Raw genomic sequence first — 15,293 nt, 5'->3', positions numbered from 1 at the left:
GAAGGAAGCGATCCTGTTGCGTCACAGGAGCGCAGTACCGCACATAGAGCGCGAGCAAGAAGTCAGCGAACTCAACCCCTACACAGGATTGAAGTCCGATTAGACACTTGCTGGCAAAACACCGCAACTGGGTGTGTAAGGAAACTTATAAAATAGAATCTATAGGCACGAGAGTGTGTGCGGTGCCGCACTGACGGACGCCACTAACCACCCAGGCTTGGGTAAGGAAAGCGCAGAGGAAGCGCACGGCGCCGTACTGGCGGACACAGCAACAGGACGCTGTGATGTGTGTTACGTGCAGATGGCTAGTCGGGCGCTAGATAGCTACCATCATCCGCAAGCAGTCAACAACTCTAGGGAGGGATACTTAGGAGCTTTCATCCATCGACATACATCCATCTACACACACACACATAATATCAAGACAATACTAGCGCATGGCCGTGCGGTCATGCGCAGTTTATATAGTTGCAGCACAGGAAGCTGCTACAGAAGTTTTGCCCTTTCAGGACCTGCCAGGAGGACCAATGGGATGTGCTGCAGTACCTGAGCATGTGACCCTCGATCTCCAACGGGAGATCTTGCCCTGGGCATGCTCAGTGTGTGCAAATAAGGACTTAGTCCCAGAGAAGCCCGCTCGCCGCAGATCAGTGCAGGGTACAACAGGAGAGCCAGAAAAGGCAGCAGTAACCCCTTGCACAGAATCAGTCCCAGCGAGACGCTGGGAGCGACGCCTCCGCTGAGCAGAGCCCACTGCGGCCGAAGCAGAATGGGAGACCGCAGCAGACACGGATCGAAATTCCCCCTGTGCAGCAGAGGAAACTCGACTCCTAACATTACCCCCCCCCTAGGCCCCCCCCCCCCCTTGGGCCTCGCTACGCTCGAAGGCAGCAATAAGCTGCGGAGCCCGAATGTGCTCAGCAGGCTCCCAGGACCTATCCTCAGGACCGTAACCTTTCCAGTCCACCCAAAAAAATTTTTTGCCACGTACCACCTTGCACCCCAAGATAGCGTTCACCTTGAAATCATCTGTAGATGACTCAGAAAACCGGGACATGTATACGGGCTTAAGGAGGGACACATGAAAGGTGTCGGTAATACCAAGGCGTGGAGGAAGGGCCAGACGGTAGACCACAGGATTAACCTGTTCGAGGACCTTGAAGGGACCAAAGTAGCGAGGAGCAAACTTAGTGGACTCAACTCGCAGCCTGATGTTACGGGCAGAGAGCCACACCAAGTCGCCAGGAGCAAAGGTCGGAGCGGGGCGCCGATGAGCATCGGCGGAGGACCTCATTCTCTCCTTAGAGGCCCGAATGGCATCCTGAGTGCGGTCCCAAATATCCCGTGCCTCCACAGCCCAGTCTGCCACCCTGGAGTCTGCGTAAGACACGGGCATAGGCACAGGTACCCGTGGATGCTGACCATAGTTGAGGAGGAATGGGGTTTGTCCAGTGGAGTCGGCTACGGCGTTGTTCAGCGCAAACTCTGCCCATGATAGCAAGGATGCCCAGTCATCCTGCCTGGCTGAAACAAAATGTCGCAGGTATGTGACCAAGGTCTGGTTGGCCCTCTCTACCAACCCATTCGTCTCGGGATGATAAGCGGAAGAGAGATTCAACTCAATACTGAGAAGACGACAAAGCTCTCTCCAGAACCGAGATACAAACTGGGGACCCCGGTCACTGACAATTTTGTCAGGCATACCATGTAGGCGGAAGATGTGTTTAATGAACAACGCTGCCAAGGCCCGTGCAGAAGGTAACCGTGGTAGTGGCACCAAATGCACCATTTTTGAGAAATGATCGGTGATGACCCAAATGATGGTACAGCCGCGAGACTTGGGTAAGCCCACGACAAAGTCCATCCCGACCATCTCCCAGGGCCTATCTGCCACCGGCAAGGGATAGAGCAACCCAGCTGGTGTTTGACGCGGAGATTTATTTTTGGCGCAGGAGACACACGCCAGAATATAATCCCTGACATCCCGGACCATATGCGGCCACCAGTACGTCCTCGCCAGTAGCTCAGATGTCCTTTTTGTCCCAAAGTGTCCACCCACCCTGGACGAATGAGCCCAAGAGAGAACCTCCGGTCGCAAATTAATGGGCACAAAAGTCTTGCCTGGAGGCACAGACTCTAGCGAAACCGGCGCGACGGTTCTCAGGCTCTCAGAAGGGACAATAAGCCGAGGCTCCTCTTCCTCCTCCTCAGTTGACATAAGGGAGCGAGAGAGAGCGTCGGCGCGAATATTCTTCTCCCCGGCGAGATAATGCAGAGTAAAATGGAACCGGGAGAAAAATAAGGACCATCTGGCCTGACGAGAATTCAGCCGCTGGGCTGTGTGTAAATACACCAAATTTTTGTGGTCCGTGAAAACTTGGAAGGGAAACCGTGCACCTTCCAGAAGATGTCTCCACTCTGAAAAGGCCAACTTCATTGCTAGCAACTCCCTATACCCGATGGAGTAATTTCTCTCCGCTGATGTGAAGGTCTTAGAGAAGAAGAAGCATGGATGCTTCCGACCTTGAGCGTCCTTTTAATAGAGGACTGCTCCAGCACCAACGGATGAGACATCCACCTCCATTAGGAATGGCTTATCCACATCGGGGCGATGTAAGATGGGAGCGCTAGCAAAATGAGACTTAACAGAAGTGAAGGCCTTGGAGACCTCTTCCGACCACAATTTGGGATTCGCTCCCTTCTTGGTGAGGGCCACCAAGGGAGCTACCAGAGTTGAGAAGTGGGGAATGAACTGGCGGTAATAATTAATGAACCCCATAAAGCGCTGCACCGCCTTAAGAGAATGGGGCTCTTGCCAGTCCATCACAGCCTGTAGTTTGGCAGGATCCATAGCCAATCCCTGGGCGGAGATGATATAGCCCAGGAATGGTAAAGACTCCTGCTCAAACATACACTTCTCCAACTTTGCATAGAGAGAATTTGCCCGTTAGAGGTCGAAGACTCTGCCAACATCTCTCCGGTGGGAGTCAATATCTGGAGAAAAGATGAGAATATCATCCAGATAGACTACAACCGAGGTGGAAAGCATATCCCGGAAGATGTCGTTGACAAAGTCTTGGAAAACGGCTGGGGCATTACAGAGCCCGAAGGGCATCACCAGATACTCATAGTGCCCATCTCTGGTGTTAAACGCCGTTTTCCATTCGTCCCCCTAACGGATGCGAATCAGGTTGTAAGCACCCCGCAGATCTAATTTAGTAAACACTCTAGCTCCCCGAAGCCTATCGAAGAGCTCGGATATCAAGGGCAAAGGATACTTGTTCTTAACGGTGATAGCGTTAAGACCCCTGTAGTCTATGCATGGACGTAGTTCCCAATTCTTCTTCTGCACGAAGAAGAACCCTGCCCCAGCAGGTGACACTGACTTCCTGATGAACCCTCTTGCCAGATTCTCTTGAATGTACTGAGACATGGCCTCCGTCTCCGGGAGAGATAATGGATAAACTCGACCCCGGGGAGGCTCTGCACCAGGCAAGAGATCGATAGGACAGTCATAAGGGCGATGGGGCGGAAGGGTCTCCGCCGCCTTTTTGGAGAACACGTCTGCATAAGACCAGTATTGCTTGGGGAGAGAGGAAAGATCTGCGGGTACCTCTGTAGTAGCAACCTGAACGCACTCTCGGTGACACCTACCCCCACATGATTCACCCCATCCCAGAATTCTGCCTGAGGACCACTCGATGTGAGGAGAGTGGAACCGTAACCAAGGTATCCCCAACAGGACCTCATCAATCCCCTCGGGAATGATGAGCAGAGATATAATCTCCTGATGGGATGGTGACATGGACAGAGTAAAAGGGATGGTCTGTTGTGTTATCTGTGCGGGGAGTGTCGACCCATTCACCACTCGTACCGTTACTGGTTGAGGTAGCATAACCAGGGGTATTGCGTGACGTTGGGCGAAGGCAGAAGACATAAAATTGCCTTCCGCCCCAGAATCCACACAGAGCTCTACCGAGTGGGAGGATGAGCCAAAAGTTATTGTCCCCTTAAAGGACAATTTGGAGGCAAACGTCGCCGTGTCTAGTGCACCTCCACCTACTACCACTAGACGCTGACGTTTCCTCAACCGCTGGTGACATCTGGTGGCAAGATGTCCTGACTGTTGGCAAACATGGCAAACCTGGAGTGCACGAGCGGTCCGGGACTTAGATCCCGCTCGAGACACTACCTTAGGTTCATGGGACTCAGGAGCCTGGACTGGAGATTCCAAAGGTTTGGCGAAGGTGGGAGCCAGCCGAAACCTCTGCCTACACTGGGCTCGCTCTAACCTCAGCTCGTGAAAACGGAGGTCAATACGAGTAGACACTGTTATTAATTCTTCCAGTGTGGCGGGAATCTCCCTAGTGGCCAGGGCGTCCTTAACGTGGTCAGCCAGCCCCCTCCAAAATATAGGAATAAGAGGTTTATCCGACCACTCCAGCTCAGATGCTAGAGTGCGGAAGCGGACAGCAAAATGGCTGACCAAGGACGAGCCCTGAGTCAATGCCAACAGTTGGAGCGCCGTATCATGGGTGACACGAGGTCCTAAAAAGACCTGTTTCAGAGTGCTCAGGAATAACGGAGCACTCTGCACCACATGATCGCCACGCTCCCACAGCGGCGTAGCCCACTGCAACGCCCTGTCCGACAGTAAAGATACGATAAAGCCCACCTTAGCCCGCTCTGTAGGGAAACGAGAGGCCAGAAGCTCGAGATGTATTGAGCACTGACTCACGAAACCCCTACAGGACTTACTGTCACCAGAAAATTTCTCTGGTAGCGGGAGGCGAGATAGCGTCGGTACAGGGGCGGCAGTGGACAAGGTAGCTGCAGCCACACTTGCAGCCTGAACAGCGACAGCAGTAACATCCACAACTGAGGTTGAATGCTCAAGAGCCGCCAACCTTCCCTCCAGCTGCTGGATGTACCGCTGTAAACGCTGATCGTCCGTCATTACTAGCCAGACCTTGGCGCTAGTATTATGTTAAGGACCGGCGGAACGCACCAAGTATAGATGATATGAAACTAGGTGCGTTCGTAGTCCGAGGTCCACCGTGCAGGTAAAAGACCCTGCTGCTAGTAAGACGGACTATATGGCGGTACTAAGAATACACACATGGGTTAACTTCACCCTGCGTGAAGGAAGCGATCCTGTTGCGTCACAGGAGCGCAGTACCGCACATAGAGCGCGAGCAAGAAGTCAGCGAACTCAACCCCTACACAGGATTGAAGTCCGATTAGACACTTGCTGGCAAAACACCGCAACTGGGTGTGTAAGGAAACTTATAAAATAGAATCTATAGGCACGAGAGTGTGTGCGGTGCCGCACTGACGGACGCCACTAACCACCCAGGCTTGGGTAAGGAAAGCGCAGAGGAAGCGCACGGCACCGTACTGGCGGACACAGCAACAGGACGCTGTGATGTGTGTTACGTGCAGATGGCTAGTCGGGCTCTAGATAGCTACCATCATCCGCGAGCAGTCAACAACTCTAGGGAGGGATACTTAGGAGCTTTCATCCATCGACATACATCCATCTACACACACACATAATATCAAGACAATACTAGCGCATGGCCGTGCGGTCATGCGCAGTTTATATAGTTGCAGCACAGGAAGCTGCTACAGAAGTTTTGCCCTTTCAGGGCCTGCCAGGAGGACCAATGGGATGTGCTGCAGTACCTGAGCATGTGACCCTCGATCTCCAACGGGAGATCTTGCCCTGGGCATGCTCAGTGTGTGCAAATAAGGACTTAGTCCCAGAGAAGCTCGCTCGCCGCAGATCAGTGCAGGGTACAACAGGAGAGCCAGAAAAGGCAGCAGTAACCCCTTGCACAGAATCAGTCCCAGCAAGACGCTGGGAGCGACGCCTCCGCTGAGCAGAGCCCACTGCGGCCGAAGCAGAATGGGAGACCGCAGCAGACACGGATCGAGATTCCCCCTGTGCAGCAGAGGAAACTCGACTCCTAACAAACACTGCCTTACATTTGTCCTCTACATCTTGCTAATTTTTTTAGTATGAAAAAAGTATGACAGAGAGAACAGCAGGATCAGACTACACAAGGTTTGTTTGTAGTCTGTAACCACGGAAACATCAATCTGCATAGAAACTATAGGCACAAATTGGTAAGACTATCTGCAAAGTTGTTTTGTTTGCATCACAGATAGATTACAGGAATAAAATGAAATTCATTACAAAGGTGAATATCGCCAAATATCAAAAATTCCAAATTAAAATCTGAAAAAAGTGACTGTATGATCATTGCACTGGCACATTGCACTGGCACGCTGCTCCAGGTATGTTCTGCCTTACAACAGCACAGAATTGGTCTTCAGAACACAGAATTCTTTCTTCTAACGTTTCAACAGTTTAATAACAAATACAAGAAATACAGAACTATACAACCTAACAAGCACAATCTATACACGTCCAATAATGGGCACACATCGGGAAAGATTTATAAAAACTAGTGCATTGCTCTCATTTTTCAACCTTCGCAAAAAATTTTTTTTAAAAATTAGATTTGTAATCTGATTGGTTGAAATAAAGCACACTTCTTTTTTCAGATGCACTCTTTTTTAGAACTCTTTCTTCTTCTTAAAGGGGCCATACACTTTAATAAAATGATGTCCTGCAGCCAGATAGGAATACATTTGTATGTGATTTTATGCATTGGATGTCTAATTATTTGCCAATGATAGGGCTCGTGGGTGCAGGGAGCAGTAAGGTAGCTGTATCAGATCACCACCCCTCTAGGACAACACCTTGCACGTGTTTTCAAGGAAACAAGCCACTGCCAGTCATCTCTTTGTATCTATTTTGAGAATAAATGGTTGGACATATTGAAATTCATCATGCCCAATCCATTTTTTCCCAACACATGCAAAACCAATCTTGGCAGAAAATTCTATAGGAGACTGGTCCCAGTAGGTGCAGGCAACCTACCTGTTCTGTGCCACATTTAGAGGTATTCTCTTATGAGCCGAAGCACTCATGCTTTAGAAAAGGTGTCGTACCTAGGATAACATTTAGTGTCAGTCCAGTACATGCTCCTCTGCTGATACCTGACCCAGCAAGCCCCATGATCGCAGAGGCAGAATCAATACGAAGTGTATACAGTTAGGTCCAGAAATATTTGGACAGTGACCGAACCTTCGTGATTTGGGGTCTGCAGGCCACTAGAGATACAACTGAAGTGTAGACTTTCAGGTTTAATTAAAGGGGTTGAACAAATATCCAGTGAAACGTTTAGGAATTGCAACCATTTTTCTAGAAAGCTTCTGGATTTCAGGGGCTCAAAAATAATTGAACAAATTAACTTTCCTATAAATAAAATGTTCTTGGATAATACTTTGTAGAGAATTCTTTACAGGCAATGATTGCCTGAAATCTGGAAGCAATGGACATCACCAAACGCTGGGTTTCCTCTTTTTTGATGCTTTGCCAGACTTTTACTGCAGCTGATTTTAGTTGTTACTTGTTTGTGGGTTTTTCTGCGTTACGTTTTGTCTTAAGCATGAGAAATGCTGCTCGATATGGTTGAGATCTGGTGATTGACTCAGCCCTTGCAGAATATTCCATTTTTTTTGCCTTAAACGCCAGGGTTACTTTCACGGTATCCTTTGGGTCATTGTCCACCCGTACTGTGAAGTGCCGTCCAGTCAACTTTCAACAGTCAACTGAGCTGAAATTATTGCTCTGTATACTTCAGAATTTATCCTGCTGCTTCTGTCTTCAGTCACATCCTCAATAAACACTAGTGACCCACTGGAAGCCATGCATGCCCATCCCGTCACACTGCCTCCACCATGTTTTCCAGAGATGCGGTGTGCTTTGTTGCATGGGCCATTCCAAGCCTTCTCCATACTTTCTTCTTCCCATCATTGTAGTAGTACTACAGGTTGATGTTAGTATACTCAGAATGTCCACAGAATGCTTTTCCAGAATTGGGCTAATTTCTTTAAATGTTTTTTAGCAAAGTCAAATCTGACCTTTCTATTTCTAATTGACCCGTGGAAGCACTAGCAGGTGCGAAAAGGCCGTCGTCAAGCTTCCGCCCACTCCCGTCCTCACTCCCCCGGCCAACATGCTTTTTTACTACAAATAAAGAGCGGAATTTCTACAAAAGACTGGTGAGTGCTATCTGCTTTTCTTTGGAGGACTTTCTATTTCTAAGGCTGATTAATGCTTTGCACCTTGTGGTGAACCCTCTGTATTTGCGCACTTTATGGTAGACCTATATACTGAAACATCCGCTTCCTGGAAAGTGTGTTTCACTTGGGAGGATGTTAAGGTTTTTTTTCACCATAGAAAGGATTCTGTGATCATCCACCTCCGTTGTCTTCTGTGGACGTCCAAGCCTTTTTGAGTTCCCAAGCTCTTTTTTTTTCTTGCAGAATGTACAAAACTGTTGATGTTGCCAGTTCTAACATTTCTGCTATCTCTCTGATAGATTTCTTTTTTTCAGCCTATTGATGATCTCTTTCTCTTCCATTGAGAGCTCCTTTGACCGCATGTTGTGGGTTCACAGCAACATCTTCTAAATCCAAATGCCACCCCCCGAAATCAGCTTCAGATCTTTTACCTGCTTAATGATGATGATGGACTAACAAGGCTCATGCAGTCCATTAAATAGCTTTTTACATAATTGTCCCATTACTTTTGGTTCCTTGAAGAAGAGAAACTGTAATTCCTAACTCTTACTCCAATAAAGATGTAAATACCCTCAAATTAAAGCTGAGAGTCTGCACTTAAAGCTCACATTGATTATATAAATGTATATTGAAGTTGTTTTGGTAAAAAGCTAAAATGCCAAAACTTGTGTCAGTGTCCAAATATTTCAGGACCTAACTATATTTAGGAAAATTGCACCAGTTCCTGCCCCTAGGACACCACAATATTAAAAATGTAGAGCCCCTTTAATTACTTCTACTAATTCTCATAGATAAAACCCGTCTCGCAGGCTGACTTCCTGCCTGTTGCATCTTACTGCATTCTTCTAGAAATCCCTCCATATTGAAAAGGGGTGTGTAATTCTCTATATTTCAAAGAAAAAGAAAAACACATGGTCATTTCAGTCCAAGAGTTAGAGGAAATGTCAATAATTACATGTAAGCTTGTTCTTTAATGTACAGTATCCGGGGGGCTTCGTAAGTGAATCTACCCTGAATTTGGAAATGGCTCCTAAGAGTAACGAGGATATAAATGTCTGAGCGTTCGGCCAAAGCATTAAATCACCTGAGAATAATTACTCTACGAGATCCTTTATATAGACGCAAAAGAAGAAAAACACCTAATCAGTGGACGCCATTGGGGTCTCTCCATGATGGCTTTTCTCCCTTATATACACATAAAGGCATATGGTCATGTATTCATGGAGAAGACCGTATACATATGTCGATGAGGAGAGAGGAAGTCAAACGTGCGGCTCTGTGAAGTCTCGAGTGGATTAAGAGACTGCGAAGAAATACTACACAGTATAAACTATTCAGCTTTGAAAGAAGAGACCTTGGCACGGCCTAAATGGAAGATTTTCAGCCAAATTTTGCTAAATATGGCCCCGCTGACCACTAATGACAGTGTGGCCAATGTTCAGAACAGAGAGACTACGCCAGGAACGGCTCTGTGTGCAATATTAATGATTGGGCCTAACGCGTTTCACGATTACATAAGGAAGGAGCGGAAACATTGATGAGAATTGTCCCAATTTTTCTCTACAATAAATTTTTGTTCATGTAGAGCAAAGATAACAAGCCGGTGCTGGGATATAAATGTATTTACCAAGCGGAAAAAAAAAAAGGTAAAAAATGAAATAAAAATGTTAAAGGAGATTACGTTCCGCTCATTTCTTTTCAAAGCATGTTCTTGTATTTGGCATAAACAGGGGGAAGGCATGTGTAGAGCGTCCCGTGCCAGGAGGCCTGTAAGACGCCCCTGTGTTACACGCTCTCGGCCTCGTCTGGCCTGGGATTAAGGAGTAAAATAATTGTGTGCGAAGAATAAATAGAAAGATGAAAGCGGGTTTGTTATACAAACATATCAAAAAAGTCAGGGCTGCGGGTATTTAGCAAAGTGGCTCGTTGGAAATGGAAGAAACAGGGTTGTCGAACACAAGGAATGATGAAATTCTGACTCATACACATGGCTTCTAACAAAAGATCACAAATTGCCTCAAAAGTCTTCAAAGGACTAATGTCTGTGCTGGATGAAATTATAGAACTCTGGTTCTGCAACTTGTGGTTCTTCAGCTGTCGGGAAAAAAACAACAACTGCCGCCTGCCATACTAAGTGTTGTAATTTTCCTGAAGTTTGAAGGTGACTGTTTGCATTCCAGAACCATCAACTAAATGACCCCCCCCCCTCAAAAAAAAAACAAAAAAACCAAACTTTTTATTACCAGGTTAAAATTTCTGTTATGATTAGGATTAGTTTTTTGCTAGATTTTTATAGTGATCGGAGGTTTACTTTAGATGTAAATATAAAGGGTAACAATACTTTTCTTTTTCCTTTTTTTATAACTTTGTACAAAGTTATAAAACTTTGCAAACGACTGTATTTGAAGATTTGTATACAAGTATATACGGTAAGTGGTTTCCAGACCTCTGCTTCTCCCCAGTCTATTTCAATACCTCCTGCTACATGGATATCAGAGCATTTGGAGCACAGCTGATGGCAGTGATGGGTCAGCGCCTGGCTCCTCCTCTGAGCGTTGTGCTCATCAGAACAATCTCCTGCAGCAGCATATCCCCAGAATTCATGACCCAGGTGCTGAGCTCATCACTGCCATCATCTGTACTCCAAATGGCTATGTTCTGATAACAAGGCAGGCAAATAGATGGGGGGAAAGCAGGGATTCAAAGCCGCTCACATGCATTTTTTTTACAGGAATAAAGAAAAATCCCCAAATAAATCGATTTGCAAAGTTTTATAACTTTCCGTGCTGGACAATATCCATAGACAATTTCCTTGTTCTAAACTGCTGTGATTAGATTAAAGAGTATTCTCACTGTCTTTATTTCACCACCTTTGCCCAATGTGGCATATGCAAGTCAGTACCAAAAAGTCAGATGGGCAGGGGCCAATACCCCTCGAATCTGACAATCTAGGCCTGTTGCCTCTGATAGATGTGAGCACAGGTCAAGTGTATGATCACATTATGCAATTATGTCAGGCTGCAGGGATGAAATGAGGACAATAAATTAGTAGTCACAGTTTAGAACAAGGAACTCTAATAACAGGTTCCTTTAAAAAAAAAAATAATTTGCTGTCTGCCTGTAGTCACCACTAGAGGGAGCTCACTATGTACTGTAAATACATTGTATTCAACAATAATGCAGTCTGCAGTAACTTCCCAAGCTCCCCCTAGTGGTGGCAGCAGGTATACAGCATGTTCTATTCCTATGTAAGTGAATTGGAGCTTAGTATTAGGGAAAAAAGGATCTATTAATTAATATAAAAATTATAAGGTGGAGATTTCCTTTAATTAAATGGCAGATAATTAAATAATGAAGCATGACTTGATAAGTATATACACACACAATAGATACAGAGTCTGTGCATTAGCAAATAAAACCTTAAAAAATTGGCAAAATTACCTGAAATCTTCAGAGGAGCGCTCTCTCTCAAATTCTGGAAAGTGGCTTCCAGGTATGTGGAAATAAGAAAAAAGGGTAAAATACACGGGGAAATGTTTCATGCACGTTTTAAAATAACTTTCTAATCATTGTAATCCAAAATCTGATTTCCCGATAATAATCCATAAAAACAGAAATGGCAGAGTAATGGAAGTCATCATTTGGAATCGGCAGCTGCAGAAATAGCACCAAAAGTTCCAATTTCTTCTCGACATATTTAGCAATGCAATAAATCCAGATTTCATGTGCAATTGCATTAAAAGGCCGGACGCCATATTTATTAAACTCTGAGCTATTTTGTTCTGCAAAACACTGTGGAATATTTATTATGCTGCATGTGCCAGAATTCTAAAGCAATTTATATAAAATAAGCGGTCTTACGTGCCTTGCATCACATTTGTTATACATTTTAGACACAAGGGTAGAAAAAATAAACTTAGCATTGTATAAATTGATAAGAGTTAAAGGGAATCTGTCAGAATTTTTTGCCATTTAATCTGAAGCAGCATGATGTAGGGGCAGAAACGCTGATTCTTGGGATGTGTCACTTATTAGGCTGTGTGCTGTAGTTTCAAAACAATCAGTGTTTTATCAGAAGGAGATTATCACTACAGGACTAGGTGTCAGGTGCAAGGCAGTCCAGCTAATCTGTGTAACCCCGCCCCCATCACTGATTAACAGCTTTCTGACAATGTACAGTGTAAACAGGAAGCCAATCAATGGTGTGTGCGGGGTTATACAGAGCTCAGCATTTAGAGAACTGCTACATCTACAGCAGAGAAAATAGGGATTGAAAACCGAATCAAGCAGCCTAGTAAGTGATACATCACTGGGATCAGTGTCTCTGTCCCTACATCAGGCTGCTCTCAGATTCCATGACACAAACCCGCTGACAGATTCCCTTCAAGATAGGACAACAGGCGTCAATCTTGGCACAAATTTCTGGCACAAACTAAGCCAACTAATAGGTGGTGTAATATTAGTCTAGAAAGTTTAAAGAAACCAAATTTATCAAACTGTATGGGGCGCTGTGACAAAGGTGATGCGTTATAAGACTGTCCAGTCTACATCTGCACTATCTACAAATGAAAAATTGGACTGTTTTAGTAAATCCGCCCCAGTGTGTTTATGAGGGCACACACACTGTAAATAGTTTTTATTAGCTCAAATCAGTCAGGTTTTATCAATGCTATATATATATGTATATACATTTATAAATATCTCCCTTAAAGGGATTAATAGGGTGTACTTTTAACAGAGACCTCTGCTCAGGAATCCCCTTTATTTGTCATAGTATAGAGCTGCTCCTCTATTATATCAAACAACAAATCCCCTATATAAGATAATTATGGGGCTACAAGAGATACAAAAAATGTAATAAAACAATAGTTTTTAATTAAATCATTTTAAAACCACAATATTATAGACAAAAGCAGAAATATCACATAGGGGAGCAAAACGAGGGAAAAGCGGTAAAATATCAAACCACAATGTATTAATTAATCCACTCAAAAGGTTAAATAATTATTACTTGTATACTAAGAATTTGCCACAGGAGATTGGCTCAGGCATCCCCTCACCTCGACGCGCGTGTCGCCACCATCTTCTTCCAGGGGTGGGTAATAACTATTTAAATAGTTACCTTTGACAAGCTTTGTACTTGGCTGATAACATAGCATTACGGTACTTATGTAAGCATTTATTTTCTGATCCATCTTGTTCATGCTGTTAGAAGGCATATAACTGTATTCATCTTCTTGCCTCATGATTATTAGAGTTGCCCGTATGCTTTCCACTTTAAAATAGGTCTTTTGAATGGATCAATTAAAAAATTGTGGTTTGCTATTTTAAGGGAGTCACTGCACTGTTATCTTTGATCTTTATCCCTCATTTTACTGCTTTTCCCTCATTTTGCTAGGCATCCCCTTTAGCGTATTTCTGCTTTTGTCTTTTATATTATGGTTTTAAGATGATTTAAATAAAAACTATTATTTTATTACATTTTTTGTATCTCTTCTTGTACCCTCATATTTATCTTATATATGGGATTTGTTTCATGTTGAATGAAGTGCCACCACTTAAATAGGACTTTTTTTTTATTCCATTACTCTATATCGTCAGCCACTAACTTTATATACTATAAACCGTAATAAAACCCGTAATATAATCTCATTATTTAGCGTATTCTAATCCATTGATGACCTATGGTAACAGATTACACACAAACCTGTGTCGTCTGATGCTGAGATCACACTCCTTTCTCTTACCAGCATACATTTTGGATGACTGTAGGATCAGACTACACAGGCATTGTTTGTTGTCTGCTACCAGGAAGACGCATTATTCTGCCTAGGAGCTGTATACATAAAATGATGGATTTTGTCATAAAAACCTCTTGAAAATGCACTTCTTTTTGGATAAATTGTAACAATAAAAAATAGTGAAAAACACATCCTTCCCCTTAAACTCTTCTCACAATTAATTCAAAGAAATATAATTTATTTAAAAATATTTTAAAATAGCAACAAACATTGATAAAAGAAACCAGTAAGAAAAAATGAAGGTCCAGAAAAGGAAGATGAGATACACAATCTAATCTGTTCTACACGTCACCTTGTTGTTCCCGGCGTTCTACCATAGAAGGACCATATTTATTAAGTCGGACGGCGACATACTTACCCATATGTGATGCCACCGATGCTGCATTTCTTGAAGTGCATTACATTGCACGTTAACGTTCCAGTTTTGTCTGAGAACAAGTATTTAACCTAAAAATGCACAAAGAAATAGAAATCAAATACTGTCAAAACTAATGAAGATCGGGGGTTTGTATTTACGCTGGAGACATTGCTGTAAATATTTGGGTGTAACTTTCAGTTTTGGATACATATTTGGTGAATATAAGTTTATTACTTTCTTGTCATTCAGTGGAGGACTTTCTGAATGCATTCATCCTATTACATCCCTAAAATTATGCTCTCTGGTAACTCCTAACAAACTATTCAGTATAAACAGACGGCCATTGATGAGAAATAATAAGGCGGAAATATCTGTATACCAGTTGGGATATTTTTCTTAAAGCTGCAATTTTCTTTTGCTGCCAGATGATGGCAGTATTTTTAATTGTTATTTTCAAAGGGAATTTGAAAGGACTGTAGGGAACAATTGTGAAATTTGAGTGTTCGAGTCCTGAAGATTTGCTCAAACCCAAGGCCTTATTCAGACATATGTTTTTCACGTACATGGTCTGTGTTTTTTCACGGATAGAATATGTAGCCATTATAGTCTATGGGGCTGCTCACATGTCTGTTTTTTGCAGACCGAGTGTCCAAATACAAAAAAACAAAAACGGAGACATTCATTTTTGTCAGGAATTAACATTACCCATTGAAGTCAATGTGTCCAAGAAAGAGAAGGAGAGCACACAGGTGGTATCAGTGTGTATCCAAGAGCTGTGCGTTCCTTACTGTCTAATGGGTAGGAGAAGCTTGGAATCTTTTTTTGCATACTTGTAAAATCGTACAAAAATGGATAAAAATTGGATCCAGCAGACGGATGAAACACAGAAATCTGAACGGATGTGTTAGGCCGGTTCTGAACCCGAATTTAATAAGCATATATGAGTGGATTGAGTTTGGGTCAGGAGACCCGGAGAC

The 15,293-nt window shown here is 44.0% G+C and overlaps 1 protein-coding gene across 3 annotated transcripts in view; it reads right to left on the bottom strand.

The window, feature by feature from the left end:
- Positions 1 to 15,293, bottom strand: part of ATP8A2 (ATPase phospholipid transporting 8A2) — a 1,056,467-nt gene that overhangs the window by 736,062 nt on the left and 305,112 nt on the right. For all 3 annotated transcript variants that reach the window (XM_069759054.1, XM_069759055.1, XM_069759056.1), the window contains 2 exons: positions 14,317 to 14,405; positions 11,599 to 11,643 (listed from right to left, as the gene is read on the bottom strand). In XM_069759054.1, the coding sequence (XP_069615155.1) occupies positions 11,599 to 11,643; positions 14,317 to 14,405 (134 nt within the window). The remainder of the gene's footprint in view (positions 1 to 11,598; positions 11,644 to 14,316; positions 14,406 to 15,293) is intronic.

The sequence above is a fragment of the Ranitomeya imitator genome, chromosome 3, assembly GCF_032444005.1.
Source record: "Ranitomeya imitator isolate aRanImi1 chromosome 3, aRanImi1.pri, whole genome shotgun sequence".
In the NCBI taxonomy this organism is placed as follows: Eukaryota; Metazoa; Chordata; class Amphibia; order Anura; family Dendrobatidae; genus Ranitomeya; species Ranitomeya imitator.
Note: the sequence above shows the minus strand (reverse complement) of the source record. Positions and strands in the feature narration are given on the sequence as shown.